Below are 12,885 nucleotides of genomic sequence, written 5' to 3'. Positions count from 1 at the left end.
ACCTTTGTTTTGAGGAAAAATGCCAGTTTTGACTTGATAGAAATACATAAAATCTATAAAAGGCTATTTTGAAGCAATATAAATCATTAACTAATTCACTGTTTGTCACAGAAACATCAAACTAGGTATGATTTATTCTATAAATGTCTAGCATACTTTTACAACCTTTGTTGACGAAAAATTCCAGTTTTGATTTGATAGAGGGCGTGTGGTCAAAGTTCTAACGAGTGTTATACCCTATTAGAAGGGGCCTGACAGAAAATTCTGCATCTTCAGTCATATTAAATTAGATTACAGGAAGACACTACGGGATGAAGGGGTTAGGCCTGACTAACAAAGAAGACAGGTGGATGGATCATGAGAACCAAGAGGATCAACATGGACATTCCACGGCAGAGATAAGGAAAACTAAGAGTGAACCATAACACACATTTTTACTATATATATATATATATATATATATATATATATATATATATATATATATATATATATATATATATATATATATATATATTAGCATGGGTATTGAAAGATACCAGAGGGTGGATAACAAAAAAAAGCACTAATATAAGAAGTAGACGGTACATTTGGTTTGGTTTTGGGGCCAAATGTATACATTATGATTTGCCTCTGAACTGTATGTGAACCCCTCTGCAATCTACTGGCACTAACCATTAACACTAGGACTTCAACCAGGCTCTACACTCAGTTGCCACTTTATTAGGTTCACCACCCTATTCACAAAAATAAATTGCTCCTACATACACCAAGTCCAGCGGTCTTGGCTTGCTAGGCCCTAAAGCATGCAGAGAAGTATTCAGGTATTCTGTTACTGTTTGTTTGAACTTTAGAATGTGCAAAATGACAGCACAATCTGTGATGGTCTACAAAACTGTTTTCTAATAATTCCAACACTCAGCTTTTACTGACTGTGATAAACGCCAACTGGACTTAAAATGTATTTTTCTCTTGGAAACCTTGATAAGTATGTAACTTCTCGAGCCTTGGTCGTGGCACTTCCCTACAGTGCATAGCTCCACTCCTATTCCCCAGGTGCTCTCATTTGTTGACTTCTGTAACCGTAAAAGCCTTGGTTTCATGCATGTTAACATTAGAAGCCTCCTCCCTAAGTTTGTTTTATTCACTGTTTTAGAACACTGCCAACCCGGATGTCCTAGCCGTGTCTGAATCCTGGTTTAGGAAGTCCACCAAAACCCCTGAAATTTCCATCCCTAACTATAACATTTTCCGACAAGATAGAAATGCAAAAGGTGGCAGAGTTGCAATCTACTGCAGAAATAGCCTGCAGAGTTCTGTCTTACGATCCAGGTCTGTACCCAAACAATTCGAGCTTCTACCTTTAAAAATCCAGCTTTCCAGAAACAAATCTCTCACAGTTGCCGCTTGCTATAGACCTCCCTCTGACCCCAGCTGTGCCCTGGACACCATATGTGAATTGATTGCACCCCATCTATCTTCAGAGCTCGTGCTGCTAGGTAACCTAAACTGGGACATGCTTAACACCCCGGCCATCCTACAATCTAAGCTTGATGCCCTCAATCTCACACAAATTATCAATGAACCTACCAGGTACAACCCCAAATCCGTAAACACGGGCACCCTCATAGATATCATCCTAACCAACTTGCCCTCCAAATACACCTCTGCTGTTTTCAACCAGGATCTCAGCGATCACTGCCTCATTGCCTGCATCCGTAATCGGTCTGCGGTCAAATGACCACCCCTCATCACTGTCAAACGCTTCCTAAAACACTTCAGCGAGCAGGCCTTTCTAATCGACCTGGCCTGGGTATCCTGGAAGGATATTGACCTCATCCCGTCAGTAGAGGATGCCTGGTTATTCTTTAAAAGTGCCTTCCTCACCATCTTAAATAAGCATGCTCCATTCAAAAAATGTTGAACCAGGAACAGATATAGCCCTTGGGTCATTCCAGACCTGACTGCCCTTGACCAGCACAAAAACAGCCCGTGGCATAATGCATTAGCATCGAATAGCCCCTGTGATATGCACATTTTCAGGGAAGTTAGGAACCAATATACACAGGCAGTTAGGAAAGCTAAGGCTAGCTTTTTCAAACAGAAATTTGCATCCTGTAGGACAAACTCAAAAAAGTTCTGGGACACAGTAAAGTCCATGGAGAATAAGAGCACCTCCTCCCAGCACCCCACTGCACTGGGGCTAGGAAACACTGTCACCACCAATATATCCACTAAAATTGAGAATTTCAATAAGCATTTCTCTATGGCTGGCCATTCTTTCCACCTGACTATCCTTACCCTGGTCAACTGCCCTGCACCCCCCACAGAAACTCGCCCAAGCCTCCTCCATTTCTCCTTCACCCAAATCCAGATAGCTGATGTTCTGAAAGAGCTGGAAAATCTGGACCCCCACAAATCAGCCAGGCTAGACAATCTGGACCCTCTCCGAAATTGTTGCAACCCCTATTACTAGCCTGTTCAACCTTTCTTTCATATCGTCTGAGATTCCCAAAGATTGGAAAGCTGCCGCGATCATCCCCCTCTTCAAAGGGGGAGACACTTTAGACCCAAACTGCTACAGACATATATCTATTTTACCCTGCCTTTCTAAGGTCTTCGAAAGCCAAGTTAACAAACAGATTACAGACCATTTTGAATCCCACTGTACCTTCTCCGCTATGCAATCTGGTTTCCGAACTGGTCATGGGTGCACCTCAGCCACACTCAAGGTCCTAAATGATATCATAACCGTCATCGACCTGGCCAAGGCTTTCGACTCTGTCAATCACCACATTCTTATCGGCAGACTCAACAGCCTTGGTTTCTCAAATGACTGCCTCGCCTGGTTCACCAACTACTTCTCTGATAGAGTTCAGTGTGTCAAATCGGAGGGCCTGTTGTCCGGACCTCTGGCAGTCTCTATGGGGGTGCCACAGGGTTCAATTCTCGGGCCAACTCTCTTCTCTGTATACATCAATGATGTCACTCTTGCTGCTGGTGATTCTCTGATCCACCTCTATGCAGACGACACCATTCTGTATACTTCTGGCCCTTCTTTGGACACTGTGTTAACTATCCTCCAGACGAGCATCAATGCCATACAACTCTCCTTCCGTGGTCTCCAACTGCTCTTAAATGCAAGTAAAACTAAATGCATGCTCTTCAACCGATCGCTGCCCGCCCATCCAACATCACTACACTGGACGGCTCTGACTTAGAATATGTGGACAACTACAAATACCTAGGTGTCTGGCTAGACTGTAAACGCTCCTTCCAGACTCACATTAAGCATCTCCAATCCAAAATTAAATCTAGAATCGGCTTCCTAAATTCGAAACAAAGCATCCTTCACTCATGCTGCCAAACATACCCTCGTAAAACTGACCATCCTACCGATCCTCGACTTCAGTGATGTCATTTACAAAATAGCCTCCAACACTCTACTCAACAAATTGGATGCAGTCCATCACAGTGCCATCCGTTTTGTCACCAAAGCCCCATATACTACCCACCACTGCGACCTGTACGCTCTCGTTGGCTGGCCCTCGCTTCATACTCGTCACCAAACCCGCTGGCTCCAGGTCATCTACAAATCTCTGCTAGGTAAAGCCCTGCCTTATCTCAGCTCACTGGTCACTATAGCAGCATCCACCCGTAGCACGCGTTCCAGCAGGTATATCTCACTGGTCACCCCCAAAGCCAATTCCTGGTTTGGCTGCCTTCCCTTCCAGTTCTCTGCTGCCAATGACTGGAACAAACTGCAAAAATCACTGAAGAGCTGAGACTCATATCTCCCTCACTAGCTTTAAGCACCAGCTGTCAGAGCAGCTCACAGATCACTGCACCTGTACATAGCCCATCTGTAAATAGCCCATCCAACTACCTCATCCCCATACTGTATTTATTTATTTATCTTGCTCCTTTGCACCCCAGTATCTCTATTTGCACATTCATCTTCTGCACATCTATAACTCCAGAGTTTAATTGGTATATTGTAATTACTTTGCCACCATGGCCTATTTATTGCCTTACCCCCTTACCTCATTTGCACACACTGTATATATACTTTCTCTACTGTATTATTGACTGTATGTTTGTTTATTCCATGTTTAACTCTGCGTTGTTGTATGTGTCGAACTGCTTTGCTTTATCTTGGCCAGGTCGCAGTTGTAAATGAGAACTTGTTCTCAACTAGCCTATCTGGTTAAATAAAGGTGGAAAGGTGAATCGGACGGCTGCCGACACTTGCTTGAAGGAGGCATATGCGCGCCCTCGACTATTCCACACCTGCTGAGGAGTTGCCCGGACAGAAGGGGAATTTGGACATAAACAAATGGGACGAAAGAAAAAGTGGGTAAAAAAATGTTTTGAACATCGATCAACTGGATGTGTCCATTTGTATTCCATACATTGCCAATTGCAGAATTACTCTCTTGAACAATGAACTCCCTACTTTGATATTGCAGTCTTGGCAATGTAGACCAGCCTTCCAATTTCAGTTCAAGGCAAGGAACCATTTGACTGGCAACTAACCATATTCAGATTGGAAGCAAATATAATCTCATAAAAATGCACTGTCTCACACTGTTTAGCACTAAAATACAATTCCAGGGTTGCAATTGGTGAGCGTTTAATCTTGAAAAAGCATGACGTTCTTTTTTTTTTTTACCAAAAAAACACCTCGCTCTGGAGAACCCTTTGCTACGAGGTGTGGGGAGTGGTCAAAGCACAGATTTTATTTTTTATTTTACCTTTATTTAACCAGGTAGGCTAGTTGAGAACAAGTTCTCATTTGCAACTGCGACCTGGCCAAGATAAAGCATAGCAGTGTGAACAGACAACACAGAGTTACACATGGAGTAAACAATAAACAAGACAATAACATGGTAGAAAAAAAAAGAGAATCTATATACAATGTGTGCAAAAGGCATGAGGTAGGCAATAAATCAAAAATAGTGAGATAGTGAGAGAACAATGTAGTATGCTACCGAGGGACAGATTGTGTCTTTGAAGCACAACCTTTTAGAACTATGGGTTCCAGAAAACTTCTTTAAATGTGTCAACAATGTATAACATATGTGGTCCTCTTTTTTTCCAGTCTTCAATGCGAAGCAAGACTGCTCAATGTGTGCTTTCCATCAACCACAGAAAAATGATGACCATCTGTGTTTGTTTTTTGTGGAATTTTTATTCAAAGACTGCCATTATTGTAATGTTTGATATTACAACATTGATGTGTGATACCTTTTTTATCAACACATACATTTTTTGCAAATGTATGTCTCTATTACTATATGATTTATATTGCCTGAATACTCAACGATGATTAACACCTCAGTTATGTGCTTCTGTCAGGGTTGTGGTCAAATGCATGTAATTTAAAGTCAATTTTGCAATTGAACAAAAATCCAATTTAATTTGAAAATGTTCCTCATTGAAAAAGCATGTAACAGAATTTGGATATTCCAGAACTGTAATTTACATGTAAATAAACATAACCCTGTTTTTAATACTGCAGATAGAATGCTGTGTGCCAGAGATGGCACCATTCAGTTTGTCTTGGGATGACAAAAAACTTCAACAAAGCCAAAATAGAAAATGATTGAAAGGGGCCTCTTTGCTGTTAAATTAGAGACGTATAAATAAACGACTGGTGTGCCTTGTAACTACTTTAAAATGTGGAACTGTTGCACTAAAAATGCAAACATTCATTTGACATACAATGTAAGATTGTAAACATTGTACAACTTTGTAAACATTGTCTAACTTCATATATAACAAATTAAACTTGAAATTAACATTTCTTTCAAGTTTCGCAAATAAATGATAATTTTCGCTTTTTTCTGCGACAATCACTGAATTAGTAAATTTTAGTAAATTTTTTCATCTTTAAATGCAATATTTGAGATTATGTATTTCTATCAAATCAAAACTGGAAAAAGTATGCTAGACATGTATAGAATAAATAATACATCGTTTGATATTTCTGTGACAAACACTGAACTAACGTTAGTTATTGATTTTACCGCTTTAAATGGCATTTTATAGATTTGATGTACTTCTATCAAGTCAAAACTGGAATTTCTACTCAAAACAAAGGTTCTAAAAGTATGGATGACATGTATAGAACAAATCATAACTAGCTTGATGATTCTGTGACAAACGGTGAATAAGTTATTGATTTTTACATTTTTAAATGGCTTTTAGCGAATGTGTGAATATAAAACCAACTTCCCCTCGATTCGTTAGCTAGCTAACTATCCCGTCGTCTGTGTAACGGTGTCCTAGCTAATTAGCCCCCACTGTCCTTCGCTAACGCATGCCCTCACAATCGTTAATAGGACTGCAGGAAAACAGTGTCCAACAGGCGGGGGCGACGTACACTGTCTACCGGTGTGCTAGCTAGCTAGCCATCTCGTCTGCTGTGTACTGGGGTCCTAACTAGCTAGCAAAATGTCCTTCGCTCCCGCTTGCTGTACACCTGTCCTCGCCGTCGTTAATAACATAACTTCGGGAAACAGTGCCCGATAAGCGGGGGCGAGGTTCACCGGTGTGTTAGCTAACGTTACCTATCCTGCCTGCTGTGTACCGGAGTTTTCCAACTCGCTAATTATTACCCAGAGTCCTAAACGCCTGCCAAACAACTGACATCGTTAACAGAACTGTGGGAGCGAAGGACGTGTCTATCTACCGTTGCCCTAACTAGCAAGCTGCCGTTGTCGCCCCCACCTCTTATTCTGTGGGTTTACTGTAATGTACTTGAGCGCTCCCGCCCCGAACGCCTATTTTAGAAAATGACCTATAGAAGTATAAAGCCCCTATAGAAGCAGGAACGCCCCGAATTGCGGTAGCCCTTCCCGGACGGGCTCGAGACAGAATAAGGAAGTAGCTAACTAGCAGAGGAAGGCGAAGCCTAGTTTTGCCTGTGTACGGTAGAGTGCGCAGTTGAGGGTCCAGTTCATAGATCCTATTAAATCAGTATTCTAATTCCTAATTCTATGGTCCAGTTTTCCTTCGGATGGTTGCCTGGCTACCCAGTCTCATTGCTCTGGCCAAACGCCACGCCACGGTCCTCTCTGCAATGAAGTAGCTATGTAGCGATCGGTAGAGGCACAGACATTCGGATGGGGAACCAGTGATACATATTTCATGGCACATTAGGCTACTTTTGTGCCATATAGTATGATTGTATCTTATCAGGGACTGTTGATTGCATGAAGGCATGCAATACAAGAGGTTTTCATTATGTGGAATTGTGTTTAAGCTAAACATAAAACACAATTGTAATGCTTTGCAATTATCCAGTTTAGACCAATGACCAAATTAATGTATGCTGCACTTGTCAAATTGATGCAAATTGATGCTCAGTCTCAATAGCTATACCGCCAGCTGATAGACAAGATTAGACGCATCATCCAATATATTAAATCCAACCACAGAAAACAAACACTGATTCAACACTTAATTTATAATTTATTCACATGAACAGATAGTGTGTATGAGGTTACAACTTAGACTCAGAGGAATCCTTTAAAACCAGGTACTTGTCACTTAAGTTAAATGGTAGTTGTCTATATCTGACAAGGAACTTCTGCCAGTAGTGCAGGGAGCTGGAGGAACTTTACTTGACAGAATGGAAGACTTTGTGAGCCACCTGTAGGACAGAAATTAAAGGACAAGTTATTGCAAACTGTCTTGTACAAATGTATGCAAAGTGAGTGACACTTGTCTCCTAAAGTAGCTAGTTATCCCTTCCAAAGTTGGGATTATTTTCTATTCATTCCTCCTGTCTGATGATAGAAAGCACCCAGCCTTATCACCTAATGAGGTTCGGTCCACTCATATGTCCCTGTTTCTCCACAGCCTTCTCCATCCTGCTATTCAACTACTGTTCTCAAATTCTAACGTCTCCAATCATGATGAACTTAATGAAGGAGGAGCATGCGATAGAGTAAATCCACTGACTCCTGGATATAATCTTGCTTGTAGAAGTTCAAATGTTGAGTCATCTAATTTACCCATGCATCAGTTGTGGTGGTACACCTGGATGAGTAGCCCAATGCTGACAGTAATACTAGGCTATTATTTTCCCTAGAGATATAGGGAGCGAGTATACTACTACGCATCTCTCGAATACACTGACTGAATCTCAATAGTCTTAAATTGCTTTCTCTCCTCGTTTCCTCTCCATCATCTGCACTGACGTGAAGGAACTGGACAGGTGAAAGTAAACACACAGTATGGTTTCAACCACAGTTCTGTCAACTGTTTTCAGAACAGTACAGATGAAGGAGAGGAGACAAGGAGAGGAAACCACTATATACTATTGAGATGAACCCACTGATATGACTTCTGTCAGTCTGACAGCCAGCCTCAGTGTCATGTTCATTCTTGGCAGACAGAGAGATCTACCTCCAGCCTACATACAGTACCAGTCTGTAATATCTATGTGTTAAGCAGACCACCATAGTCCATGTGCACAAGAATGCCAAGGTAGTCTGTCTAAATGACTTTCGCCCCGTAGCACTCACATCTGTAGCCATGTAATGCATTGAAAGGCTGGTCATGGCTCACATCGACACCATCATCCCAGACACACTGGACCCACTCCAATTCACATACCGCCCCAACAGATCCACAGATGATGCAATGTCTATTGCACTCCACACTAGCCTCTCCCACCTGGACAAGAGGAACACCTAAGTGAGAATGTTGTTCATTGACTACAGCAAAGTGTTCAACACCATAGTGCCCTCCAAGCTCATCACTAAGCTCAGGACCCTGGGACTAAACACCTCCCTCTGCAACTGGATCCTGGACTTCCTGATGGGCCGCCCCCAGGTGGTGAGCGTAGGCAACAACACATCCACCACGCTGACCCTCAATACGGGGTCCCCTCTGGGGTGCGTGCTTAGTCCCCTCCTGTACTCCCTGTTCATGACTGCGTGATTGCGCACAACTCCAACACCATCATTGAGTTTGCTGAAGACGCTACAGTGATAGACCTGATCACCAACGACGATGAGACAGACTACAGGGAGGATGTCAGTCACGAGGCAGGTATGTTGCCAGGACAACAGCCTCTCCCTCGACATCAGCAAGACAAAGTAGCTGATCATGGACTAAAGGAAATGGATGGCCAAGCACGCCCCCATCCACATCGACGGACTGTAGTGGAGAGGGTCGAGAACTTCAAGTTCCTCAGTGTCCACATCACTAAGGAATTAACATGGTTCACACACACCAACACAGCCATGAAGAAGGGATGACAATGCCTCTTCCCCCTCAGGAGGCTAAAAATATTTGTCATGTGCCCTCAGATCCTCAAAAAGTTCTACAGCTGCACCATTGAAAGCAACTTGACTGGTTGCATCACCGCTTGATATGGCAACTGCTTGGCATCCAACCACAAGGCGCTACAGAGGGTACTGCGTACAGCCCAGTACCTCACAGTGGCCGAGCTTCCTGCCATCCAGGACCTCTAAGCGGTGTCAGATGAAGGCCCTAAAAATGGTCAAAGACTCCAGGTACCCAAATCACTGATTATTGTACTTTTAAATTTGAATTGAAAACATGGCTAAAATCTATCCAACATGACTAGTTTATGATAGTGTTGTTGTTGTTGTTAGAATGATATATTATTGGATGTAATGTATTGGTATTTTGTATTGTTTTAGTGAGTTTTTGTATTGTGGCTGTGTAATTGTCCTTAACTGCCCAGGGACTACGAATGCAAATTATCTTTTGGCTATCCCCGGCACATTTACATGGATGTTGCATTATTGATGTTGATTAATGTGCATTGTCCCCTATAAATAAATAAAACAATACATCAGACTGTTCCCTCTGTTACTGCACGGCAAGTGGTACCGATGCACCAAGTGTGGAACCAACAGGACCCTGACCTGCTTCCCTGAACTGCCATAAGACTACTAAATAGTTAACCATATAGCTACCCGGACTATCTGCGTTGACCCTCTTTTGCAGTAACTCTTGACTCATCACATACACTGCTTCTGCTACTACTCCTTATTATCTATCCTGTTTCCTAGTCACTTTACCCCTACCTATATGTACAGTTGAAGTCGGAAGTTTACATAGACTTAGGCTGGAGTCATTAAAACTCGTTTTCAACCACTCCCCAAATTTCTTGTTAACAAACTATAGTTTTGGTAAGTCGGTTAGGACATCTACTTTGTGCGTGACACAAGTCATTTTTACAACAATTGTTTACAGACAGATTATTTCACTTATAATTCACTGTATCACAATTCCAATGGGTCAGAAGTTCACATTCACTAAGTTGACTGTGCCTTTAAACAGCTTGGACAATTCCAGAAAATGATGTCATGGCTTTAGAAGCTTCTGATAGGCTAATTGACATAATCTGAGTCAATTGGAGGTGTACCTGTAGATGTATTTCAAGGCCTACCTTCAAACTCAGTGCCTCTTTGCTTCATATCATGGGAAAATCAAAAGAAATCAGCCAAGATCTCAGAAAAATATTTGTAGACCTCTACAAGTCTGGTTCATCCTTGGGAGCAATTCCCAAACGCCTGAAGGTACCACGTTCATCTGTACAAACAATAGTACGCATGTATAAACACCATGGGACAATCATACCACCATGGGCCGTGATACCGCTCAGGAAGGAGACGCGTTCTGTCTCCTACAGATGAACGTACTTTGGTGAGAAAAGTGCAACTTAATCCCAAAACAACAGCAAAGAACCTTGTGAAGACGCTGGAGGAAACGGGTACAAAAGTATCTATATCCACAGTAAAACGAGTCCTATATCGACATAACCTGAAAGGCTGCTCAGCAAGGAAGAAGCCACTGCTCCAAAACCACCATAAAAAAGCCAGACTACGGTTTGCAACTTCACACGGGGACAAAGATCGTACTTTTTGGAGAAATGCACTCTGGTCTGATGAAACAAAAATAGAACTGTTTGGCCATAATGACCATCGTTATGTTTGGAGGAATGCGGGGGAGGCTTGCAAACCGAAGAACACCATCCGAACCGTGACGCACAGGGGTAGTAGCATCATGTTGTGAGGGTGCTTTGCTGCAGAAGGGACTGGTGCACTTCACAAAACAGATGGCATCGTGAGGCAGGCAAATTATGTGGATATATTGATGCAGCATCTCAAGACATCAGTCAGGAAGTTAAATCTTAGTCGCAAATGGGTCTTCCAAATGGACATTGACCCCAAGTATACTTCCAAAGTTTTGGAAAAATGGCTTAAGGACAAAGTCAAGGTATTGGAGTGGCCATCACAAAGCCCTGACCTCTATCCTATAGAAAATTTGTGGTCAGAACTGAAAAAGCGTGTGCGAGCAAGGAGGCCTACAAGTCTGACTCAATTTACACCAGCTCTGTCAGGAGGAATGGGCCAAAATTCACCCAACTTATTGTGAGGAGCTTGTGGAAGGCTACCCAAAACGTTTGACCCAAGTTAAACAATTTAAAGGGAATGCCACCAAATAATAATTGAGTGTATGTAAACTTCTGACCCCCTGGGAATGTGATAAATAAATAAAAGCTGAAATAAAATCACTGTACTATTATTCTGACATTTCACATTCTTAAAATAAAGTGGTGATCCTATCTGACCTAAGACAGGGAATTTTTACTAGGATTAAATGTCAGGAATTGTGAAAACTGATTTTAAATGTAATTGGCTAAGGTGCATGTAAACTTCTGACTTCAACTGTACATATCTACCTCAATTAGCTCGTACCCCTGCACATAATCTCGGTACTGGTAGCCTGTGTATATAGCCAGGTTATCGTTACTCATTGTGTATTTATTCCTTGTGTTTTTTCTATAATTTTTTCTCTGCATTGTTGGGAAAGGCCCGTAAGTAAGCACTTCACTGGTAGTCTGCACCTGTTGTTTACGAAGCATGTGACAAATAACATTTGATTTGAGTTGGCTCTATCAAGACCTGCAGGAATTATCAATGGAGTCACATGCACTCTCATGCCTGCTTGTATGTATTCCCTTGCACCCCCTTCTTCACTGTTGGTAATGCCTGTCTGGGTAGATCTCACATACACAGTGGTCCCGCGCATGGAGGAAGTCGAAAAGCTCCTCGGTGCAGTCCTCTCTGGTTTCGGACTTGGAGCCGACCCTGGATTCACAGTCCTCCAGTTTCGCCCTGGCGTGGACGCAGTGCTCTGCCTGCGCACACTTGTCCCGCACCACCTCAAGGGGGTCCTGGAATAGATAAACCAAGGTCAATAAGTACACAAACCATCTATTCCCCTAGCCTGGTCTCAGATCTGTTTGTAGCTCAAACAGATCAACCAGGCTCTTAATTCCCTCCAGTTACATGACATATAGTTAGCTATGTTAGAACATATTATGTGGGTTTTAGAACAAATGCAAGGTGGGCAGATTATGCTGAATCAAACCAAATCGATTCATACCACCATATCTTCCTCCTCCTCCTCTTCCTCCTCTTCCTGAAAGAAAAACACATTTTAAACCACTCGAAACATTACACCGATGTTACACACTGGGCAATATACTAAGCTAGCTGGCGCGTACTATTTATTGCCACTGGTTGATCGAAAGCAACCTAGCAGATTATTGGCTAACTAGCTAGCGAGTTTGCTAACGAATCTGCTAGCCACTTTGGCTCTCTCAAGTTTGGCCTTTAACAAATGCGCCCGTTCATTATTTAACGAGATATTAAATAGAACATGGTGAGTTCACGTCTTACATCTTCAGGTTCCCCGTTCAGTATCATTTTCTCCTCGAAAACCATGACGTTTATGCTCTTGACCTGGTATGACCGACTGTTAGATGATGAATTTGATGTTGGAGGACGGACCAGACCAGGTCACTCACCGGATGTTATCATGTCGTCACAT

The 12,885-nt window shown here is 42.3% G+C and overlaps 1 protein-coding gene across 1 annotated transcript; it reads right to left on the bottom strand.

Moving 5' to 3' along the window:
- Nucleotides 1-7,456: 7,456 nt before the first annotated feature.
- Nucleotides 7,457-12,885, bottom strand: LOC129867392 (cytochrome b-c1 complex subunit 6, mitochondrial-like). The gene is made up of 4 exons (XM_055940761.1): nucleotides 12,735-12,885; nucleotides 12,439-12,474; nucleotides 12,065-12,226; nucleotides 7,457-7,657 (listed from the first exon to the last, which is right to left on the bottom strand). Exons 1-4 carry the CDS (start codon nucleotides 12,777-12,779, stop codon nucleotides 7,625-7,627), a joined length of 276 nt encoding a protein of 91 aa, XP_055796736.1. The 5' UTR covers nucleotides 12,780-12,885; the 3' UTR covers nucleotides 7,457-7,624.

Source organism: Salvelinus fontinalis, chromosome 12, assembly GCF_029448725.1.
Source record: "Salvelinus fontinalis isolate EN_2023a chromosome 12, ASM2944872v1, whole genome shotgun sequence".
Lineage (NCBI taxonomy): Eukaryota > Metazoa > Chordata > Actinopteri > Salmoniformes > Salmonidae > Salvelinus > Salvelinus fontinalis.
This window is presented reverse-complemented; position numbering and strand designations above follow the sequence as displayed.